The following is a 24,639-nucleotide window of genomic DNA, read 5'->3' on the forward strand; positions in this document are numbered from 1 at the left end:
TCTCTTTGACTCGCCACACTTAAGCCCCACCTTTATGGCAGCCCGCCAGCTCTGGCGACTGCTGGCAACTGACTCCCACGATTTGTGATCAGTGTCACAGGACTTCATGTCGCGTTTGCAGACGTCTTTAAAGTGGAGACATGGACGGCCGGTGGGTCTGATACCAGTGGCGAGCTCGCTGCACAATGTATCCTTGGGGATCCTGCCATCTTCCATGCGGCTCACATGGCCAAGCCATCTCAAGCGCCGCTGACTCAGTAGGGTGTATAAGCTGGGGATGTTGGCCGCCTCGAGGACTTCTGTGTTGGAGATACCTGATGCCAAAGATTCTCTGGAGGCAGCGAAGATGGAATGAATTGAGACTTCGCTCTTGGCTGACATACGTTGTCCAGGCCTAGCTGCTGTAGAGCAAGATACTGAGGACACAGGCTTGATACACTCGGACTTTTGTGTTCAGTGTCAGTGCCCCATTTTCCCACACTCTCTTGGCCAGTCTGGACATAGCAGTGGAAGCCTTTCCCATGCGCTTGTTGATTTCTGCATCGAGAGACAGGTACTGGTGATAGTTGAGCCTAGGTAGATGAATTCTTGAACCACTTCCAGAGCGTGGTCGCCGATATTGATGGATGAAGCATTTCTGACGTCCTGTCCCATGATGTTCGTTTTCTTGAGGCTGATGGTTAGGCCAAATTCGTTGCAGGCAGCCACAATCCTGTCAATGAGTCTCTGCAGACACTCTTCAGTGTGACATGTTAATGCAGCATCCTCAGCAAAGAGGAGTTCCCTGATGAGGACTTTCCGTACTTTGGTCTTCGCACTTAGACGGGCAAGGTTGAACAACCTGCCACCTGATCTTGTTTGGAGGAAAATTCCTTCTTCTGAAGACTTGAATGCATGTGAGAGCAGCAGAAAGAAGAAGATCCCAAACAGTGTTGGTGCGAGAACACAGCCCTGTTTCATGCCATTCAGGATAGGAAAGGGGTCTGATGAGGCGCCGCTATGCTGAATTGTGCCTTTCGTAGTGTCATGGAATGAGGGGATGATACTTAGTAGCTTTGGTGGACATCCGATCTTTTCCAGTAGTCCGAAGAGACCACGTCTGCTGACGAGGTCAAAGGCTTTGCTGAGATTAATGAAAGCAACGTAGAGGGGATTCTGTTGTTCGCAGCATTTCTCCTGTAGCTGGCGAAGGGCGAACAGCATGCCAATGGTGGATCTCTCTGCTCGAAAGCCACACTGTGCCTCAGGGTAGACACGTTCAGCCAGCTTCTGGAGCCTGCTAAAGCGACTCGAGTGAAGACTTTCCCCACTATGCTGAGCAGGGAGATTCCACGGCAGTTGTTGCAGTCACCGCGGTCACCCTTGTTCTTATAGAGGGTGATGATATTGGCATCACGCATGTCCTGTGGTACTGCTCCCTCGTCCCAGCATAGGCAAAGCAGTTCGTAGAGTGCTGAAAGTATAGCAGGCTTGGCACTCTGGATTATTTCAGGAGTAATGCCATCCGTCCCAGGGGCTTTTCTGCTGGCTAGAGAATCAATGGCATCACTGAGTTCTGATTTTGTTAGCTGTACGTCCAGCTCATCCATGACTGGCAGAGACTGGACTGCATTGAGGGCGGTCTCAGTGACAACATTTTCCCTGGAGTACAGTTCTAGGTAGTGCTCCAACCCAGCGGTCCATTTGCTTGCGTTGGTCAGTGATTATGTCCCCTGCTTTAGATTTGAGGGGGGCGATCTTATTGATGGTTGGCCCAAAAGCTCTCTTAATGCCATCATACATTCCTCTGATATTTCCGGTGTCAGAGGCCAGCTGAATATGACTGCATAGGTTTTGCCAGTAGTCATTTGCGCAACGCCTGGCTGTTCTTTGTGCAGCGCTTCTGGCTGCTTTAAGTGCTACAGATGTTAACTTGCTGGGGGCTTTCTTTTAGTTCAGCAGTGCAATGCGCTTATCGGCTATGACAGGTTCCAGCTCTTCAAAGTGAGATTGAAACCAGTCTGCATTCTGCTTCACACGTTTGCCATAGGTGGTCATTGCTGACTCATAGATGGCGTCTCTGATGTGGGCACACTTGGTCTCTGCATCCCCTGTAGGAGTGTTTTGAAGGACTTTTTCAAGTGAATTTAGAAACTTGTGTAACAGCTGTGGATAAGAAATTCTGCTAGTGTTGATGCACGGGCGGGATTAATGTAGGATTAGTATAAATGGGTGGTTGATGGTCGGCACAGACTCGATGGGCCGAAGGGCCTGTTTCAGTGCTGTATCTCTCAAAAAAAATCCAATAGAAACTTCTTTACCCAGAGAGTTCATATGGAACTCCCTATCACAAGTAGTGTTTGTCGTAAATACTATTGATGCATTTAAGGGAAAGCTAAATAAGCATAAGAGGACGAAGGGAATATAAGGTTATGCTTATCGCATTTGATGAGGTAGGGTGGGAGGAGGCTTGTGTGGAGCATAAACCCCAGGATAGGCCAGTTGGGCCTATTACTGTTTCTGTACCGTACATTCTATGTAATAAAGCAAAATAAATCTACTGAATATTTCTGCATATTCTAAAGTGAAATTTTACTAATATTTTATGATTTGCGCATATACATGTAAAACTTTGAAATAAAAGCAAAATACTGCAGATGCTGGAAATATGAAATAAAAACAAGGTGCTGGAAATACTCAGCAGGTCAGGCAGCATCTCTGGAGAGAGAAACTTTATTTAAAAGGCACTTTTTCATGTCCTCAGAACATTCCAAAGTGCTTCACTACATTCTGGTCACCATACTATCGGAAGGATGTGATTGCACTGGAGAGGGTGCAGAGGAGATTCACCAGGATGTTGCCTGGGCTGGAGCATTTCAGCTATGAAGAAAGACTGGATAGGCTAGGGTTGTTTTCCTAAAGCAGAGAAGGCTGAGGGTGGACCTGATTGAGGTATATAAATTTATGAGGGGTGCAGATGGAAAGAAACTTTTTCCTTAGCGAAGGTGTCAATAGCCAGGGGGCATAGATATAAGGGGCAGGAGGTTTAGAGGGGATTTGAGGAAAAACATTTTCACCCAGAGGGTGGTTTGGAATCTGGAACGCACTGCCTGAGAGGGTGGTAGAGGCAGGAACCTTCACAACCTTTATGAAGTATTTAGATGAGCACTTGAAAAGCCATAGCATACAAGGCTATGGGCAAGTGCTGGAAAATGGAATTAGAATAGATAGATGCTTAATAGCCAGCGCGGACACGGTGGGCCGAAGGGCCTGTTTCTGTACTGTATAACTCTATGACTCCAATGAATTACTTTTGAAGTGCAGTTAGTGTTATTTGGAAGGCAAACACAGCAGACAATTTGCACACATTAAGATCCCATAACAGCAAATGAAGGGTGGAATATTCATCATTTTTGGTTGTGTTGGCCAAGAGTGGAATATTCATCAGTGCAACAGGAGAACTTCCTGCTCTCCTTTGAACAGTGACATGGAGTCTTTAATGCCACCTGAGGAGACAAGCATAGTTTAAAATCTCATCTGAGAAGAATAAGTTTTCAATAATAATGAAAAAAAACTACATAAATATTGTAATAAAAACAAGAAATGCTGGAAATACTCAGCAGGTCTGGCAGCATCTGTGGACAGAGAAGCAGAGTTAACGTTTCAGGTCAATGACCTTTCACCAGAACCGTTAAATATTGTAATAGGGTTGTGTTACTCGGCTCATAATCCAGAGAATGTGAGTTAAAATCCCACCATAGCAATTTGAGAATTTAAATTCCGTTTTAAAAAGGTGGAATTAAAAATCTGGTAATAGTAAAAAGAATGGTGTTATTTATGGAGCTATGGCATTATTTAAAGAGCAGAGAAGTTCTTCTGGTGTATTAGCCAAATATTTGTCCTTTGATAAAGAAAGAACTTGCATTTATGTGGCGTCTTTTTATGATTTCAGGACATTCTAGAGCACTCTACAGCCAATGAAGTGCTCTATGAAATTTAGTCACTGTTGTCAACATTAATTGGACAGTTCTGATGAAGTGTATACCTCTGCAACATCAACTTATCTGTTCTCTCCACAGATATTGGCTGACCTGTTGAGTGTATTCAAATATTTCTATTTTTGTTTAAGATTGCCAGTCTTTTATCTCTTCGCTGTTTGCAGTGCCTTGCTGTTTGCAAACTGCTGCCTTCAAAACAACTGACTACACTTCAAAAAAGTAACTAATTGACTAAACGGTTTTAGGGTGTCCTGAGGACATGAAAGATGCTATATAAACGCACTTCGTTTATTTTTATGTAAGTAAAAATATTATGATTATACAAGGAACTGGGAGACAGAACTAAGAAAATAATGGAGTTAAAACACAAGACGAACAGAGAAAAAAATGTGCATGGAAAAAAACCTTACCAAAATAGAAAGAAATCAAAACAACAGCACAGTATAAACCCTGGAGAGATGAAACACAATGTTTGGTGCAATATTTTGTCAAATACAAGACAATGCAGGATAAAGGTGGTTGGTTCTGATATTTTCTTTGCTCCTAATGAAAGTAATTGAAAATCTTAACCGTTAATCCACACTGAAGCAGTGCAAATCCAAACTGTGGGGGTGTCAGCAGCAGGTCAGAGGCCGCATTGCTGTTTCCTTCCGGAGCGGCGGTGTCGTCCGGGATGGCGCTGGCAGATGGTTGTTTGAGGCCGGAGACTGCCTGACTGACCACTTGCTATCAGCCTGGGCGAGAAGCGGTAGCCATGGACGAGACGAGTCTGGAGGCGGCGATCGAGTTGTACAAGACGCAGCTGCAGCAGGTGGAAGTGGCGCTGGGAGCCGAGGCCCAACCTGAGGCCGAGGCCCAGTCGGACCTGCTCCAGCTCCGGGCCGACCTACAGCAGCTGATCGCGCTGACCGAGTCCAGCCTCCTGTCGGTCCGCAAGAGCCAGCTCCTGGAGCAGCTGCACCGAGCGGCCTCCCCGGAGCTCGAGTCCCGCCAAGGAGCTCAGCTGGACGCGGAATATGCCACTTTCCAGGCCGCCCTGAGCGGACTTGGCGAGGGGGACGCTGCCGAGCAGAGTCGGGAGCCGGAGGAGAGCGGGGAGGAGATCGGCGGCACCAAGGTGCGCGCTCCCTACCGTCCTGCCTGGGGGCCGCTGCAGTATCACAACGCTATGGTGGTGGGTGTCGAGAGCGACCAGCCGCCCGAACCCAGCGTCCGAGTCCTTTGGATCCACCCGACCCAGCGCGCAATGAAGCCCTGTCCCTTCTATCTGAGTGGGACCTGCCGCTTCCTGGACTCCTGCAGGTAACTAAAGAAGGTTGAGGAGTACCTGATAGAGGTTTGACAGGATCGACCTGGAGAAAATGTTTCCAATGGGGAGTTCTAAATTAGGGGTCACAAATGTAAGATAGTCACGAATAAATCCTGTGGCGAATTCGGGTTAGAATGTAGAAGTCACTACCACAAGGAATAGTTGAGGCAGGTAGCATAGGTACTTTTAAGGGGGACCCAAATAAGTACATGATGGAGAAAGGAATAGAAGGGTATGTTGATGGGATGAGGTGAAGAGCATGGAGAGGCTGGTACAGAGCATTAACAATGGCATAAACCAGTTGGGCCAAATGTCCTGTTTCTGTGCTCTACGTTTTATATGATAAAAGGTTCAAGGGCTGCAGAGCTGAGCATGAAGAAAATGTGAAGAGTTGTAAACCTATTCTGCAACTGCTTTGGTTCATCAAAACAAATCCAGAAATAAAATAAATATACCAGAAATAAACAAATCTGTCAGCATCTATCGAAGAAATGCAATTTTGGGGTTAGAGCCGTTGTCAGATTTTTAAAAAATAAAATGTAATTGTATCAGTTGATGTGTGACATAGCAGGCTTGAACTTGATGCGGTTACAATCCTAGTTGACGGGACAATTTTAAAATGGAAGGCCATGGAAAAGCATACACTTCGAATTCTACTTTGAAGTGGGGAATAAGAACAGCCATTGGTAGTCCCTGTTGACTTTGTGAACACCTCTTGCCTGCTGAACACTCAACATTTATAATGGTCATGGTCAGATCCATTGTCTTGACTGCCCAATATTCCAGGTGAAGGAAGTTGCACAGGGTTGAGGGGCTTCTTGGAAGAAAATTTAAGAGAAAAGCAGATTGCCAAAATGATTAACTTTGGAAGAAGTTGAAAGATCTATTGGTTAATTTTATAAAGCACCATATATCAAATATTGTAGGTACTGAATTGGATTTTGCTCCAAATGTAACTAGAAATGAAAGATTAATGTTTGCTATAGTTTAAGTAAGCTAACCCTCACATTAGCTAACATGATCCCTTAAAAAAATCCCAATCGCGTTGTCTTAATTTTTGGAAGGAAAATAAAGTCTAGAAATGCATAAGCATTACCGAAGCTTGGCTAATGCAGTGGGTAACATTTGTGCTGGTGTCACGGATGAAATGTGTGCATCTCCACACCTGTTCTTTGGTAAGAAAACAATGGAAATGTGTTTTACCTCAAATCCCAGAGGATTTTTTAAAATCAAATTAACATCCAAACTATCACTGGAATTTATCAGTGAAAATTGTTCAAATCTTAGTTTAATTGCTATCAAATTGCCCTGTGCTAATACAAAGCAATGTGTCCCGGTTGATCTTTGTGTGCTACAAGAAATTATACAACACAATTGTCTAGGTATTGTTTCAAGATGAAAGACAAAACTATAGCAACCCATTCATTCAGTAAATTTGAGTTATCTCTTAAGATTGCCACTCTTTGAATGGCTGTCTCAGCAGCTGTTTCCTATCTTGTCCTAAACCTTTCCTCAGCAACTTTTTCCCCAGTTTCTATCACTCTGTAGATTCCCCCTGCCAACCCAGCATTAGGCAACTAACATTTGCTGGGCCTGTTTTCCTGTTCCTTTCTTGTTCCTTTCTCCATCTAACTACCTTGACCCAATGCTAACTAAATTGTTAATGATTCTTTTACAAAGGCATCGATGACCTTACTGTCAAAATTGTGGTCATTTCACCCCCCCCCCCGAGGAATGTTACAAATTCCACTATCCACTCAGACTGCCTCCCCACCTCTCTTTCTTTAAGTAATTTGAATGTCATTGCCACAAAGCTACTTGTTCACCTCTTACACAACTCTCTGTTTGAATCCGATCAGGAAGGCTTCCCCTTATACCACAGAACTGAGACTGCCCTTGTTATCCTTTACAATTGCAACTGTGACATAATGCGGCACAGTGGCGCAGTGGTTAGCACCGCAGCCTCACAGCTCCAGGGACCCGGGTTCGATTCCGGGTACTGCCTGTGTGGAGTTTGCAAGTTCTCCCTGTGTCTGCGTGGGTTTTCTCCGGGTGCTCCGGTTTCCTCCCACAAGCCAAAAGACTTGCAGGTTGATAGGTAAATTGGCCATTATAAATTGTCACTAGTATAGGTAGGTGGTAGGGAAATATAGGGACAGGTGGGGATTGCGGTAGGAATATGGGATTAGTGTAGGATGAGTATAAATGGGTGGTTGATGTTCGGCACAGACTCGGTGGGCCGAAGGGCCTGTTTCAGTGCTGAATCTCTAATCTAATCTAATCTAATCTAAAACAACTCCTTGGCATTTGACATGGTCAGCCACTCCAAACACTGCTTCCATGAGCTCCATTTTTGTTGGATCGCCCATGCATGGTTAAGTAGCCAGGGTACCTCTGGTATTGGCTTCACCTTTCATCTCTGGAATACCACACAGTTCTTATTTTGGTGCTTTTTAAGTGTTTATGCTTATTGACATTCAGTTTCTTTAAAATCGACGATACAGTACACTACCTTTCCACTATTACCTATGATTCCATGATCATCCCCTCACTGCCAGATTATCTGACATTAAGTTGTGGATGAGTTGGAACTTCCTCCAGTTGAACGTTGGGAATACCAAAGTCATTTCATTTAGCTTCTGTCAAAATTCGGTATCTTGCCCCTGCCTGTATCCTGTCACTGACTAACTTGTGTGCTGTCCTATTAAACATTGAACTAAGCTACAAACCCCACACCTATCCATCATTCCCTAACTTTCACCTCTGTACAATTGCCCCTCTCTGCCCTTGGCTCACTTCCACTGCCATTGAAACCCTTGTCTATGCTTTAATTATCTCCAGTTTCAACTTTTCTGAAGCTTTTCTTGGTGACTTCCTGAGTTTTTTCATACACAAACTCCAACTCATCCAAAACTGGAGTCACATCCTTTCCCCTAATGGGATGTTACTGCACAGAAACAAGCCATTTAGAGCATCAAATCTGCACCAATGTTTTTGTTGACATGGACTACATGATCTAATTCCATCCTCCTGCTTGCTTCCCATACCTTTTTGATACTACTATTTTTTCAAACAATTATATAGCTCGCTTTTCAAAGATTTTATGGACTCTGCTCCAAGCACTCATTTGCAGAAGAGCATTCCAGTTTCTAACCACCCTTTGTGTAAAGACATGTTTCTAAGCTCCCCTTCAATTCTTTTTATATTGTATTTGTGCCTACTTGCTAACTGTTTGCTTCATCAAAGCCTTAAAGACCTTAATCAGGTCGTATATTAACCATACTGGCTTCAGTGGAAAAAAAGGCAAAATTCTCGAGTCTCTCTTCATAATTGAAAGCTGTCAGCCCTGGTAACATTATCACTGAATCTATGATACATCTTTTCCATTGCTTTTATATCCCTCCTGTAATTGGATGTCCAAAACTGTAGATAGTCTGCAGTTGGCGTACTAACTAAAATCTTTTATATTTTCACCATTACCACTTTGCTTTGTATTCTACACCTTTTAAATACAAAACCAAGGATTTCATTTGGCCTTTAATTTTATGGGCTTGTCTGCTTGTGCTATCACCTTTAATGATCTGCATACTTGCACACCATGATCACGCATTTTTTGACTCCATTTAAAATTCAAGTCCTTCTTGCTCACCACTCCTGCCCTTGCTGACCTCCATAGGCCTCTACCCCCAACACATTCAAATTGCTCTTGCTCTTTTAATACTTCCTCCATGGTCTCACCCCATCTAACTACTGCAATTTTCACTAGCCTATGCTTTTCGGTCCTCCGATAGCATGTTGTGCATTATTCCAATCTCCCCGCTACACCACTGGCAGCAGAGATTTCAGCCCCCGCCAGGATCTCTGCTCCCTTGCGGCTGATTCCATTCTGCCTCCTGGCCACTTTCTCAGCGGAACCAGATTTCAGTACCCTATTTAATTGCGACCTGTGCTTCCAACCACAGACCCTCTCCAGTACAAAGACCCCTACTTTCATATCGCCCATGTCCACCCCACCTTCACATATCTGCTGCTGAAATTCTCATCCATGCTTTTGTTACCTCCAGAATCAATTATTCTGATGCTCTTCTCGCTGGTCTCTCATCTTTCGCCCTCTATAAGGGAGTTCACCCAAAACTCTGCTGCTCGTATTCTAACCCACACCAAGTCCTGTTCAAGCACCCCCTCAATACTTGTTGCCCTCCGTTGACTCCCAGTCCTGGATGTCTTGCCTTTTTAAAATTCTCATCTTGTGTTCAGATTCATCCACGCCTTTGCCTTTCCCTACCTCTGTATCCTGCTCCCATTCTACAACTCTGGCCTCTTGTGCATCCCCCAACAACTCCACCCCCACCCGACCCTTTTCACCGCATCATTGGTGGCCATGCCTTCAGCCATTTAGACCTTAGGTTCTTGCATTCCTTCCCTAAACCTGTCAACCTGATCTTTTCTTTTAATATGCTCCTCAAAACTCTTTAATCATGCTTTAGGTGACCTGTCCTAAAAAACATCTCCTTCAGCTTGATGTCAGTTTTTGTTTTGATTATGTTCCTGTGAGGCACCTTGGGATGTTTTATTATATTAAAGGTGCTGTGTAAATGCAACTTGGTATTGCCTCAATTCCACTCTCCCTAAACACCTTTTACTTATCCCCCTACCTTTAAAGGCCTTCTAAAAACTCCACTTTTGGACCAGGCTTTTGATCATCCCTCTTATTTCTTCTGTTTGCCATCTTTTTCTCCTCTGTTAAATGCCTTGGGACTTTTAAATGGGATTGCTGCAACTTATGCATAATTTATTAGCAACTTTGCTGTTATTGCATACAAAATTAATGTATGTAATATTTCATTTCAGTTATTTGTCTGTTATAATTAATTATTTATTGCTCATATTTTGAGGGGAAAAAGCTGGTCAGGCATTGAAAGTGTGTGCCTGTGTTTGTGTGTGTGATCATCCAGTACTGGATTGTGTCCTAAGGCACATTGCAACTTACTCAGTTCTGAATTGCTGCAGTACCAACTTTCAGTCACAAGATGTCCAAAATAAACTCTCTGATTTAAGTGGAGGAAGTGAGTACTACAGAGTGCAGTCTTTGATCTTCACATGTACACTGGAATTTCTGTGATGTTTTGTGTAAATAAAGAATATTCTGGTTATTGGACATGCAGAATTTCAATCACAACTGCTCTGCTAGTCTTTAAGTAAAAGAGTCAACTTTCAAGACATGTTTCTATAGCTGAACTACAGGTACCCTTCCAGTAGAAATTTCCGTTCCTTTAGAAGTTAAAAATGCATTGTGAAATTGAGCCATACAGACTAGGAAGATCTCTGTATTGGTTCCCAGTCTGTTCTGCGCATGTGGTCTCAGAGAGTAGCAGTAAGGAGTGCTGTAGTTGATCTCGATCTCAGGATTATCTAGAGTTTCCCCTTGCTATTCAGTGTGCCCTGATGAAAAGTGTGCATATGTGGATGCTGGTTTTGATGTCCCATGTGGTTGATTAGCCTGCTATTGCTCACTGTCTAGGATCACGTGCAAAATAGCTGTATGTGTGAAGTACTAGAGGCGCCTGGTGTATGTGATTGAGAAAAGGAGGAGGGAAAATTGGACTAAAAACATGGTGAGACATATGCAAAATATATATTTTGGAAGAAAGTTTACAATGCTGAAAATAATTGTGTCTGACTAGATACTCACATGGAGAGGTTGTGGCTTTGTCTCAACTACGGGAGTTTGAAGAACTGGACCTCAGCTCGCTTGAGGTGGGGTCATCCTGTTTAGCTAAGTGTGAAGATGAGATTTGGTACCCAGCTAAAATCATAGGTAAGTACAGTACGTCTACATTTCCTGACTGATCACACTTCATCTTATACAATTTAACTGCTGTAAAAGTGGAAAAGTGTTCATCATGGTTTTATCTATGTTAGTAACAGTATCCCTGTACTGCATTTAGAGATTTCTTGTGAGGATGTGATGGAATTTTCACTAATTATGCATTTTTTAACAAAACACCTTTATTTCTTTAAAAAATCCGATCTTTTAATGATTTCCCATTGACTTTTATCCTTTTTACCAACAGACAATATTAAAGTTTTAAATTCAAGCCCATTCCCGCATGCATCTCAGCTGTTTTTTTTCTTGTTAGCTGCTTTTTTCCCTGAGACCTGAGCCTGTGCATTTTGTTTTTTTTGGATCCCCCACACAGGGAAAAAGTAGCCACTTCTCCCACTGCATGCACCCTCCACCCCCAACTCCTTCACCTGAGACTGTGGCTCCATTTCCAGCTTTGCAAAATAGCTGCTCTTCAATTCTAAACTATGCCAGCATTCCCAGCTGTAAAAATATTAAAATAATGGTTACTACTCCGCCCACTTTTGCATCAAAGCATCGGCTTTGTGTAAAGGAAATCTTAAAAATGTGGCCTGACGGAGGTTAGCTGAGAGATAAGGGAGCATGGAGATAAAGAGATGGATCCAGGTCTCAAAGATTTGATGTGGAGCGGATTCACCATGAGTGACTCCATGGACAATTTTAGAAATTTTAGAGAAGTTCATATTTATGATAGGGCTAATACGTGGAAATGGTTTGTGTTTTTCAGACATTGACAATGGTTATTTTACAGTAAAATTTGATTCCTTGCTTCAAAAGGAGATCGTAGTGGAGGGGGATGGGATTATGCCAGTACCTCGGGCTGACGAGTCTTCCTCATCTTCCAGTTCTGAGGATGAGGGGCAGCTTGGTTATGCAAAAGGTAAGCACTATAAATTAGCCTACAGCTGTTGTTTTCTTCAGAAAATCTGGTCCATCAGAAATATTTTGTGGAGGGTGTTGCACAGGGCAGTCCCGTGCAGCAGGATGTTGTCGATTCAGGACTCTCAGGCCACCTTTGACTTCTGGAGGAGTCTGTATTTCATGTGTATGTTGAGTGTGAGAGGTTGCAGCCCCTCTTCTACTATTTGAAGGGGCTGCTTCTCAATTTCTGGCTGCACTTCATCTGATCTTTGGCTAACCAGTCTGGAGGGGAGTGGGCAGATCGGAGGTCCTCCTGATGAAACTGGCCATCAAGAGGGTCCAGGCAGCGGGTGGTTGTGGGGTTTTGTTAGGCCCAACTGCCTGACTGTCTTCTGTGGCTACATCTGTTCCCAAGTGTCCCTGGAGAGGGAGCATCTTGTGTATGCTGGTATGCTTGAGGCCTTCCATGACCAGTGGGCACCAGAGGGACTGAAGTGCACCATTAACCCCTGGGATGCTACGTTAATTTGATAGTTATGGTTCCTTTTTAAAGTTTTGGTGTTTTGTTTTACTTTATTAGTGGTGCCTCTTTAAGAAGGGGGCACTTATTACCTCTTTCAATTGGTTGAATTAAAAGAGGTAGAAAATTAATCTGTTTATAGTGCAATGTAACAATTCCTTCACAAGAGAAGTAGGCATTTTAGTTGGAGAATATTGCCAATGATAAAAAATTGTCAGTTATACCTGTAATGTAAGAGATGATTTTGGTGAAATATTACCAAGTGTCTGTTTACTTAGAACATTATCAAATTTTAATTCTGTACCTCAATTCTGGAATATTTACTTAGGCATTATCACTGTCCAGAGTAGGGCATGTGGTCTCGAGTTTCAGACAAAGCTAATCTCAAGTGCTCCTTGATGAATGCATTTGCACTGTACTTGTCTTTCTGTTCTTTGTCAAACTGAAATTGGGAAATTGCAAATGTGGGAAACTGGGCATGAACTTAGTTCTACTGTTGGATACACAAAAACACTATGCCAGCAGACTGCAATATCAAATAAAAACAGAAAGTTCTGGAAACACTCAGCAGGTCTGGCAGCATCTGTGGAAAGAGAAACAATTAACTTTTCAGGTCTGTGACCTTTCATCAGAACTGGCACAGGTTAGAAACGTAATAGGTTTTGAGCAAGTGAAAAGGGGGAGGGAAGAGGAACAAAAGGGAAGGGGTGATAGGGCAGAGGGCAGGAGAGATTAAATGACAAAGATGTCACGGAACAAAGGCAAAGGGAGTGCTATTAGTTGTATTAAAAGACAAGCATTAGTCCAGAGAGAATGTTAATGATGGCATAATGAAAAGCTCTGACCAAAAACAAAAACCTGAAAAACAAATTTAAGACAGGCCCATGGTTAAAAAATAAAATATAATAAAATTAAAAAAGGCAGTCATGGTCTAAAATTATTGAGCTCAATGTTGAGTCCAGATGGCTGTAGTGCCTAATTGGAAGATGAAGTGCAGTTCCTCAAGTTTGCATTGATGTGCATGGAACACTGCAGCAGGCTAAGGACAGAAATGTTGGCATGAGAGAAGGGTGGTGAATAAACATGGCAAGCAACCGGAAGCTCAGGGTTATGCTTGCGGACTGAGCGGAGGTGTTACGCAAAGCAGTCATCCAATCTGTGTTTGGTCTCCCCAGTGTCAAGGCGACAGCATTGTGAGCAGCGAGTACGGTATACTAAATTGAAAGAAGTACAAGTAAATCGCTGCTTCACCTGGAAGGAGTGTTTGAGGCCTTGGATGGTGAGGAGAGAGGAGGTAAAAAGGGCAGGTATTACACCTCCTGTGCTTGCATGGGAAGGTGCCATGGTGTTGGGGGTGATGAGGAGTGGACCAGGATATCAGAGTGGGAACGAACCCTTCGCAGTGCTGACATGGGAAGAGAGGGGAAGATGTGTTTGGTGGTGGCATCACGCTGGAGGTGGTGGAAATGGTGGAGGATGATCCTTTGGATGTGAAGGCTGCTGGGGTGGAAAGTCAGGACAAGGGGAACCCTGTCGCAGTTCTGGGAGGGAGAGGTAGGAGGGAGGGCAGAAGTGTGAGAAATGGGTTGGACATGGTTGAGGGCCCTGTCAACCACAGTGGGGGAAATCCTCAGTTGAGGAAAAAGGAAGACATATCAGAAGCACTGCTGTGGAAGGTAGCATCATCAGAGCAGATGCGTTGGAGATGGAGAAACTGGGGGAATGGAATGGAATCCTTACAGCAGGCAGGTTATGAGGAAGTGTAGTCAAGGTAGCTGTGGGAATGAATATTAGTTGATAGCCCATCCCCAGCGATGGAGACAGAGAAGTCGAGGAAGTGAAGAGAAGTGTCAGAGATGGACCATGTGAAGGAGAGAGAAGGGTGGAAATGGAAGCAAAGTTGCTGAAGTTTTGCAGTTCGGGGCAGGAACAGGAAATGGCACCGATACAGTCATCAATGTACTGGAAGAAGCATAGGGAAGGGGGCCTGAGTAGGACTGGAACAAGTTCAGCCAGGTAGAGGAGTGTGGTGGTGAATGGGGACTGGTTGGGCCTCTATTCAAGGAAGTAGCGGAGAGTCTTCAGAACGTCCTGGTGGGGAATGGAGGTTTAGAGATTGGACGTCCAAAATGAAGAGGAGATGGTTAGTACCAGGAAACTGGAAATTGTCGAAATGGCGTAGGGCATCAGAAGAGTCACGAATGTAGGTGGGAAGAGACTGGACCGGGGAGAAAAAATAGAGTCAGGATAGGAAGAAATAAGTTCTGTGAGGCAGGAACCGGCTGAAACAGTGGGTCTACTGGGACAATCCTGTTTGTGGATTTTGGGAAGGAGGTAAAAGTGGGTTGTTTGGGTTTGCGGGACTGTGAGGTGGGAAGATCTCCAGAGGAAATGAGGTCAGTGACAGTCCTGGAGACACTGGCTTGATGTTTGGTGGTGGGATCATGGTCCAGAGGGAGGTAGGAAGAAGTGTCTGAGAGTTGGCACTCAGCCTCTGCAACAACAACACTGTCCCTGTCAGCAGGTTTGATCACAATGTCGGGTTTGGACCTGAGAGAACAGAGTGCAGCAAGTTCCAAGAGAGACTGGTTAGCGTGAGTGAGGGGAGCAGAGAAATTAAGACTGCCAATGTCACATCGACAGTTCTCAATGAAAAGATCAAGAGTGGGTAAAAGGCCAGAGGGAGGGGTCCAGGTGGAGGAGAATTCTGGCAGCTGGTGAATGGGTCCACTGGCTGGGGCGAGGACTCCCAGCCACAGAAGTGAGCCTGAGGTGAAGGCGACAGAAGAAAAGCTCAAAGTCATGCCGAGCACGCAATTCATTGCGGTGAGGGTATAAGGGGATAAAATTGAGTCCTTTGCAAAGTACAAATTGTTCAGCGTCAGAGGGAAAGTCAGAGTATTACGAATACATGGCAAAGGATGAGATTAGCAGAACGGATGGGTTCAGAGGGAAGTGGAAGGGAAGAAAGATTTGGAGGGGCGTTGATTCCCATGAGTTGCTGGAGCTTGCATTCCTTAACAGCTGAAAGAAAGATAAAAAGTTTTTTGTTAATGTGTCGGATAAGACGACGGATGAAATGAAACTGCGTAGCAGGACAGTTTTGAGATGGGGTGAGTCGGTGCTTCTGGGAGAAGTCGAGTGTGTACATGTGCCGGCGCATGGCACTGTGCGTGGATCTCCGGATGCGAAGAGAACAGCAGTCCGAGGAATGTTGTATGTCTCAAAGATACTTGTAATGCTGGGTGAATTTGAAACATGGAATTCACATGGAATATGTCAGAGCTGGAGATGATTGCTGAGGAAGGGGATGTGGCTGTGAAAACGAGTTTTGGTAGGCATCTTATCAAACACCAGGAGAGAAATGGAAATCAATGAAGGTGAACAAGGTAAAGTGACAAACGAAAATCCCGTTGGAGAGAATATATTAATCCTTTTTGTTTACCAGAACCTCATATGAGCAAACCAAGCCTTCTGCATTCAACAAAATGCAAATGTCAAGAAGACCCCCATGCCAAATGAGAAATATTAACTTCTTCGGTTGGAAACTTACTTTTAATGGGAAAAAATCCTACAGTAACTTTTTAAAAAAACTAGCAGCCAAGAGGGCCACTGCAATTTCCATCTGAAACACCTTTTCATATTCAAAATATTGACCTGGAGCTAGAGGTTTGAGCAGCATGGATCCAGAACAATGGTTTGCTCTAAGTGAGTGAATTACCTAAAATGGTTTCATTAGCATAACAGTTAAGGCAATCCTAATATATTGACTTTGAAAGAACAAACATCCTCCAAGTGTAAATTGGCATGTGGAGCCAATACCTAACCTTGAATTTCATTAGAAGGTTTCAGAAAACCTGAAGCAGCCATGTAACTGTCTATCCATCTTGGTAGGTGGTGGGGAGGGGGTGGGGCGAGCTGGTTTTGTTTCCTTTGGACAAAAAGACAAGTAGTAACTGAGACTGCAGCAGCAGAGAAAGTTGTGGGCCTCCCTTTCTCTCTCTCTATCCCCAGAAAACATCAAGTTTGAAAACTGTCTGTGACTGTGGGCCTCCAAGTGTACAGACTGCTACAGCCAGAGACCAGGGTAAGAGAGCCAACTACAATTCTGCATTCAAGAAAACCCTGAGCAAAGCAGGCCAACCACAAAGTGCGCTTTGACCAGCGAGGACTACTGGATCATCCACTTCACAGACTGTGTATTTAAGTTCCATTTATTATTGACTTTAATCCAACCACCAAATCTATTTTCCCTGCTGTAATCTACTTGTATATGTGTGTGATTCTTGTGTGAATGTGTAGTTTTTTTTTAGTATTTTTAAATCGGGGTTAGAGTGTTAAGTATAATAAAGTTACCTGTTTCATGTTTAAACTCAAGAAAATGGGCAACACAGTGGCGCAGTGGTTGGCACCGCAGCCTCACAGCTCCAGCGACCCGGGTTCAATTCTGGGTACTGCCTGTGTGGAGTTTGCAAGTTCTCCCTGTGTCTGCGTGGGTTTTTGCCGGGTACTCCGGTTTCCTCCCACCACCAAAGACTTGCAGGTTGATACGTAAATTGGCCATTATAAATTGCCCCTAGTATGGGTAGGTGGTAGGGGAATATAGGGACAGGTGGGGATGTGGTAGGAATATGGGATTAGTGTAGGATTAGTATAAAAGGGTGGTTGATGGTCGGCGCAGACTCGGTGGGCCGAAGGGCCTGTTTCACTGCTGTATCTCTAAATAAAATAAATAAATAATAAATAAAACCTGTCTGATTGGTTCTTTCACAATCACAGTAAAGGTAAAACACTCAGAGGTGGTAAGCACAACCACTGTCTAAAAGGAATAAACTCTGTTGTGGTCAAACAAGAGGAAGGGCAAAAGGGGAGCCTGAGGACCCCCCGCCCCCCCAGTCCCCTCACCTGGCTGTAACACATTCATCTGTTGCCAAGGAACTACATTGGTCTGTGAGTTACAATAATAGCCACCTACTTTCAAAAAGTCACATCTGGATCTTCTAGATCCACTATATGTTATAGCGACTGGGATGAACTAAGAAGTCTGTGCTAATGGCACATTGTTCACTTTTGTATTCAAGATTGTTAGAAAATATTGGTGAATGAATCTTGAACAAAAATAACTTTCGTTGATGAATGGAACAAGCCAGCATTGCTGTGATATACAGTGCAGATATTTTGAGAGGTGCAATCTATTGTAATTGTATACTAAAATATATCGGAGGAAGTTAGCTAGGAAACTAATTTATATTCACTGAATGAGATAGGCCTGTGATTCTTCAGTATGAAGGATGCAGGGACAGATTTTCATGTTCACTGCCTGGGCAATAATAAGGTGCAGCAGGTTGTCTCCACTGGATAGAACTCACAGATTTTCTTTGAAATATATTAAATGAAAATCATAAGACCAGTTGAGCCAAATGGTTCTATGTAATGTAAATAAAACAGGTTCTATAATTGACAGGGGATCCCTCCACCAGATTACTGTCTAGGCAGTGAAGACAAAAATTGATGGTACCAAGATAATATCTAATTCTCTAGTTTGTCATTTATTGTATCCAAATATTGAATTATTTTGGTAAATTGATTTTCATCAACAAACACTTTACCTATATATGTTAATTGGTGTATTCTCTCTCTGTAAATTTGGCTAAAAATTTTACAAAATAAAACTTTCCCTAAATATTAGCAATGTGTTGGATTTGACAAATAATCCTCAACTTTGCCTCCCCAACATATTAACTTTAAAATCTTTGTCTTGAAATCCTTCCAGAGCCTTGTTTCTCCTCCTCCCACCACTCCCCCACTCTTTCACGGACCCCCACCACCATTACTGCAAACCTCTCCAGCCTAACATCCCATTTTCTGTTTTTTCCTATTCTGGTCTACCATGCTTCCCATCCCTTTCTATCTATTACAGTATTTTCAGGTACCATGTTCCAGCATTCAAGAACTCACTTCCTAAATTTCACCTTCAGAGGTCTAGTCAAAATGTACCACTTTGGCTATGTTTTCAGTCACTTCCCCTCATTTTTCTCCTATTTCCTGTTTGATACCCACACTTCTTCCCATGAAACACCTTGGGGTATTTTGCCATGTATATAAATGTAAGTTGTTTTGATCAAACATCTTGAAGTCATGCATGGAATTTTTTGAATTAAAATGGTCTGTATTTTTGTAACTGTTTCACTTCCATTATCTTATTTCAGTTTTGGATGAAAAATCTCTGGAGATAGGAAATTGGACTCCAGCTTGCAGCTCTTCATTTGCTGGTTGGGAAGCTCACACTCGGGGAATCGGATCCAAACTAATGATTAAACTGGGCTACGAATTTGGAAAAGGTAAAACTGTGTTACAACCGAGGTGGGAGGAACGCACTGTTAATTCAATCCCACTTCTCCACAGGTCACAGCATATCAATAAATTTTCCCACTTACCAAAACAGCCATTTAGATACACTATTTGTCCCCAGAATGAGGCACACCAACTAGGTTTCTTTAATAAGCAACAAAACTATCCGTTTATTATAAACCAAATCTTGACCAATGATGAAGTAAGTATGTACGCGAATTGTGATATTAAAGCCCCATATTTTTATCCTAGCCCTCACGCACACACACATGCATCCAAAACCCGGTTAACCAGGGGAATAACAAGGATTTTTGTTTATAGCTGTTACAAAGGAATAGAAGGAATGAAAAAAGCTTAAACTGCAAAGATCTGGACGGAAGTCCTTTGTTTTGGCGAGGTGTCCCAAAGTCGAATAGTTGGATGTCACTAGGAATCTTTCCTGGCAAGGTTGATGAATAGTCTGTTTGGGTAGGCATTCAAAGAAATTCAACTGCAGAAGGCTTCACATAGGTTTTACAGCAAGTGTACAGCAACAAAGGTGTCGGTTCTTACACATTTGATGCAAAGTCCTGTTTAAAGATGTAAGGTTTATGCAAACATTCAGGAGTTCTTCAAAATATAGGAGGCAAGAGTACAACTTCATACAGGCTTTTGCTTTTCAAGAGCAGAGATTCTTCAAAGAGAGATAACAGTTTTCTTCTGAACTCCTGGCAGGTCCATAAACAAATTCCAGTTGCCTCTTTTAGTCCAAAAACCAGCATCTTTTAACAGTTCAGAGTGAAACCAAAATAGTTCCCAGGTTCAGTCCCAATATAAATTGCCATATTCGTGTTCATTTTTGGGGAGATGAGAGAGAGATTTTTAGTTGTCGTTGGTAGTGTACAGTTTCCCAACTAGAACCACTTACTGTCTTCTCTACCCTGGACTTTCCATATGAGGTAATCTTGAGAACAAAACACATATTACTGTGTGTGTTTTTAAAGCGAAAATTATTGATGTTTACTCTTTAAGATTTACATTTTTAATTGGCTCCATTTGAAAGAGAATTACTTGTAACTGATTTGGAGGGGTTGTTTTTTTTTTAGGTTTGGGGAAGAATTCTGACGGTCGAGTGGAACCTGTACAAGCAGTAGTTTTACCACCAGGGAAATCCCTAGATCAATGTGCTGAAGTCCTGCAAAAAAAAGGGGAAGGAAAACTCAGCCATCTCCACAAAAAGAAGCACAAGAGGAAAGGCAAAGGTTCATGTGCTGTTAAAGAGAGAAAACCTCGCCAGACTGTGTTTGACTTTTTGAATGACAAACTTCAAAGTACTGGACAGACTAGCAGTTCATCAGTTCAAACTGGATTTCCGATGAGAGAGAAAAATAGCAAAGAATGTTATAGGGGCAATAAAAGCATGAAGAAAGCTCTAAACATCCAGCTTTTTCAAATAACAGAAAAAATTGAGCAGACTGAAAAGGACATTGCAAAAATTATGGAGGCACTTGCCAGAAATGTTGGAAGGTATTTTATCTACTACTCTGTTTACAATTTGGAACTTAGTTCAGTTTGGTGGGTCTGCTTCTTGAAGTTGTTATGTTGTGTCATTTATGGTAGTAGATGATTATCATAAAACTGTGAAGGTGACTGTGCAGCTCAATGTTGGAAGGACTAAAGGCATCCTGTTTGGTTCTCATCAGAAAATCCCCACTTAAACCCCATCTCACCACCACCCCTTCTACCCCCCCCCCCCCCCCCCCCGATCATTCCATCCCTTTCTCAGGTGCTCAATGTGCAACTTGGGGGGAACTGGGAAGCAATTTTCATCTTTACTGCCTGAACAGTAACTGGCTCATTGTAACAACTCACCTGAATTTCTTCCGTTAAAATCAATGGAAATTAAAATCGGGCAGTTTCCAGAACAAACAGGCAAGTTACTGCCTAAGAGGTGATGGTGAAAATTATCCCCTCATTCTTCTCTGTCTTTTGGGCCTCCTTATCTCGAGAGACAATGGATACACGCCTGGAGGTGGTCAGTGGTTTGTGAAGCAGCGCCTGGAGTGGCTATAAAGGCCAATTCTAGAGTGACAGGCTTTTCCAGAGGTGCTGCAGAGAAATTTGTTTGTCGGGGCTGTTGCACAGTTGGCTCTCCCCTTGCGCCTCTGTCTTTTTTCCTGCCAACTACTAAGTCTCTTCGACTCGCCACATATCCCCTCATATCCTGTTTCATTCTTAGCTGAGCTTCTAATCCCACATTTGGTTGAAGACTTCCTGCTTCAACCTCCTGTTGCATGCCCATCTCTATCTCTACCTCACGCAGACAGCTGTCTCAATTTACAGCCTTATCTTCATTGGCCCTAGGCTCAATTTTTCTAACATCTTCCCAATTCCTCTGTTCACGCTGCTACACTGACCGTTGCTGGCTTTCCATTCTCCAGTGTACTGATTGCCAAATCCTCCTGTCTTGCACTACCCTACCTCTGTAACTTCCTCTAGTCTTGCACACCAGCTCGCAGCCTGCTTTCCTAAATTTGGATTTACTATAGTTCTTCTGCCCACACCACCCTGCTCATTACTAGCAGAGTCATCATGCCCCTGCTACCTGCAGGCCCCTTTCCAAACTCATTGATCTTGCTACATCTCCTCAAGACCTATGTCTTTTACCTGATATTGAGTCAAATGCCAGACCTATGCTCGCAACTTTCCCCAAAACCCCCCTCCCCAACTCCTTGTTAGTGTGCAAACCCCACCGTCCCCAGTGAAACTCCATTTTGCTATTTAAGGGAACAATTAAGTGCAAATTGCTTCTTTTTGTATATTGGTAATTTCTTAATAAACATAAAGAGCAGGACCATTTAGTTTATTGTTGGGATGGTCTCTACAAAGACGTTTAAATTACAGCACACGAGTAAAGCTATGTTAAAGTTTGATTCATTCAGTGTATAGACCTAAGGTTTCCCTTGGTGGACTTGTAAAGTAATATACAATGCTGTGCAGAGCAGAATCATAGAAGGTTTAAGGCACAGAAAGAGGCCACTTGGCCCATCGTGTCTGTACCAGCTGAAAAACGATCCACCCATTCTCATCCTACCTTCCAGCATTTGGTCCGTAGCCCTGCAGATGACACCACTTGAGGTGCATATCCAGACTCCATTTGAATGAGTTTAGGGTTTCTGCCTCAACTCTCCTTTCAAGCAATGAGTTACAGACCCCCAACACCCTCCTGGGTGAAAAACTTTTCAGCATCTCCCCTCTAATTTTTCTACCAATCACTTTAAATCTATGTCCCCTAGTCAGTGACCTTTCTGCTGAATAGGCCCTTCACCTCCACTCTATCCAGGCCCCTCAAAATTTTGTACATTTCAATCAGATCTCCCCTCGGCCTTCTATGTTCCAAGGAGAACAACCCCAGCCTATCCAATCTTCCCTCAAAGCTGCATATTTCCAGTCCTGGCAACATCCTCGTAAATCTCCTCTGTACCCTTTCTAGTGCAATTACATCCTTTCTGTAATAAGGTGACCAGAACTGCATATAGTACTCAAGTTATAGCCTAACCAATGAGTTATACAGTTCCAGCATAACCTCCCTGCTCTTATATTCTATACCTTGGCTAATAAAGGAAAGGATTCCATATGCCACCTTAACCACATTATCAACCTGTCTTGCTACCTTCAGAGATCTGTGGATATTCACTCCAAGGTCCTTCACTTCCTCTACACCTCTCAGTATTTTCCCATTAATCATGTATTCCTTTGCCTTGTTTGACCTCCCCGGGTGCATCACCTCACACTTCTCCGGGTTGAATTCCATTTGCCACATTTCTGCCCATCTGACCAGACCATCAATAGCTTCCTGCAGCCTACAGCTATCCTGCTCGCTATCTACCACACGGCCAATCTTTGTGTCGTCTGCAAACGTCTTGATCATGCCCCCTACATTTACGTCCAAATCATTAATATATATATCACAAAAAGCAGGGGACCCAGTACTGAGCCCTGCAGAATGCCACTGGGAACAGCCCTCCAGTTGCAAAAACACGTTGGCAAATGCCCTTTGTTTCCTGCCACAACAATTGTTCATGATCACCACAAGACTAGCTTTTTTTTAAAATTCCAGGTTTATTACTTGAATTCAAATTTCACTAATTGCTGTGGTAGGATTCGAACCCATGTTCTTAGAACATTAGCCTGGGTCTCTGGTTTACTAGTCTAGTGAGATTACCACTACACCACTGCCTCTTTGAGTAGGGGTTAAGATTTAACTCAATTGTTAAGGAGCATCAATAGACTTGTCTCTACAACATCACTTGGTAATGTATGTTTCAGTTTTCTTTACTGCTTTATTACAGAGACAAAGCAGTAACTTCCCATCTGGAGGAGAAGTTGTCTAATGCAAAGAAGCAATTGTCCTATCTAAAGACTCAGGAATCCGGGGCTCAACAAGAACAAAAGAAGGCAGACACACACAAGAAGATGACCAAATTCTGATTTTAAATTGTTCATTGTTCTTTGGTATATTTAAAAACAAGGACAATTTTTCTGTAAGATGTATCCAATGGAATTAACATAATACGATTCTATTGGTTTGTGTTAGTTGGCGTGTGTATTTTTGAATGTTTTGCATTTTAATGCAAACAACTAATAGCCACAAGTCATTTCTGTTATTAGATGAGATTGATGCACCTGAGATCAGATGACAATTGCTTTCCTATCTTTTAAAAAATGAGAACAGGAACATTGTTTATGTCAGTGTTGTAAATTGTATACCGTTAGCTATATAAAAGTGTTTCCCCCTGTTGCTTTTCTTCTGTATTTAAAAGAACCACTTTGTTATTTTGAGCATGCTTTGAATTGCTCTGATACTGCTCGGGATACAACAGACTGCAATGCAAAATTTTCCTTTTTGAGATGGAAGTTTTTCTGACAGTATGGGCTGAATTTTGCTGGCCACTCGACATCAGTGTCATGGTGAAGGGAGGCCCATTAAGTTGTGCCGGGCGAGGCCCACCTTCACCCCCGATGTCGAGAAAGTCTCACCGCAGGGCCATGGTGTGTGCCCCCCCCCCCCCAGTTGCTCAGCAGTGGAACCCCAATGACTATATGTAAAGCGCCACTTACCTTACCTGATTATGCATCCCATCGCCTGCCACTCCACACTTCCGCATTTTTCGCTGAACGGGCAGCTGTCACGTGCCATCCCGTTCACGAATATGAAACTCAGACGGGACTACGGTGCAGGCAAGTCTGGGATGCTTGGGGACTTATCTCTGCACTCTGAAAGGGAGGTGGGATGGGGTTTGGGGTGATCGGGTTCTCAGCTGTGCATTCTTAAAGGGCGGTGGGAGGAGGTCTACTGGAAGGAAAGCTCTGCAGTTATGAAGGGAGGTACTGTGTACCCTTCCTCCGTAAACTGTCGCTCTGCATTTGTTTGTGTGTGTGAAGGAGCAATGGCACTCTAGTCATCCTGTGTGTGGGGAGAGTACCACAAAGGGTAGGAGTATTAAGGTTATATGGATGGTGGGGGCAATTGATGGTAGGAGCTTTATGTGATCTCGCTGTGCCACTCGAGTGTGAGCCAAGATAGACAATGCCATGTCATGCCACATAGTTGATCCATGAAAGCACCTGATGTACCCATCAACACCAATACCTGCCCTGTTAGGAACCTTTGAATAAATGAAGGGTACAACTTTATTTGTCACATGGAAATGCGTATGGCTCATCCTGCATTGTGTGATCCACTTCTCCTGAGGATCCATTATGCACTGGAGGG

General features: G+C 43.3%; 1 protein-coding gene across 1 annotated transcript; it reads left to right on the top strand.

Annotated features, from left to right (window-relative positions):
* Nucleotides 1–4,608: 4,608 nt before the first annotated feature.
* On the top strand, nt 4,609–23,664 carry zgpat (zinc finger, CCCH-type with G patch domain). Its single transcript, XM_068048231.1, has 6 exons — nt 4,609–5,279; nt 10,971–11,104; nt 11,880–12,032; nt 18,743–18,874; nt 19,970–20,390; nt 23,216–23,664. The coding sequence occupies exons 1-6, from the start codon at nt 4,732–4,734 to the stop codon at nt 23,352–23,354; spliced, it is 1,527 nt and encodes a 508-aa protein (XP_067904332.1). The 5' UTR covers nt 4,609–4,731; the 3' UTR covers nt 23,355–23,664.
* Nucleotides 23,665–24,639: the final 975 nt, after the last annotated feature.

This window comes from Heterodontus francisci, chromosome 16 (assembly GCF_036365525.1).
Source record: "Heterodontus francisci isolate sHetFra1 chromosome 16, sHetFra1.hap1, whole genome shotgun sequence".
NCBI classification, from domain to species: domain Eukaryota; kingdom Metazoa; phylum Chordata; class Chondrichthyes; order Heterodontiformes; family Heterodontidae; genus Heterodontus; species Heterodontus francisci.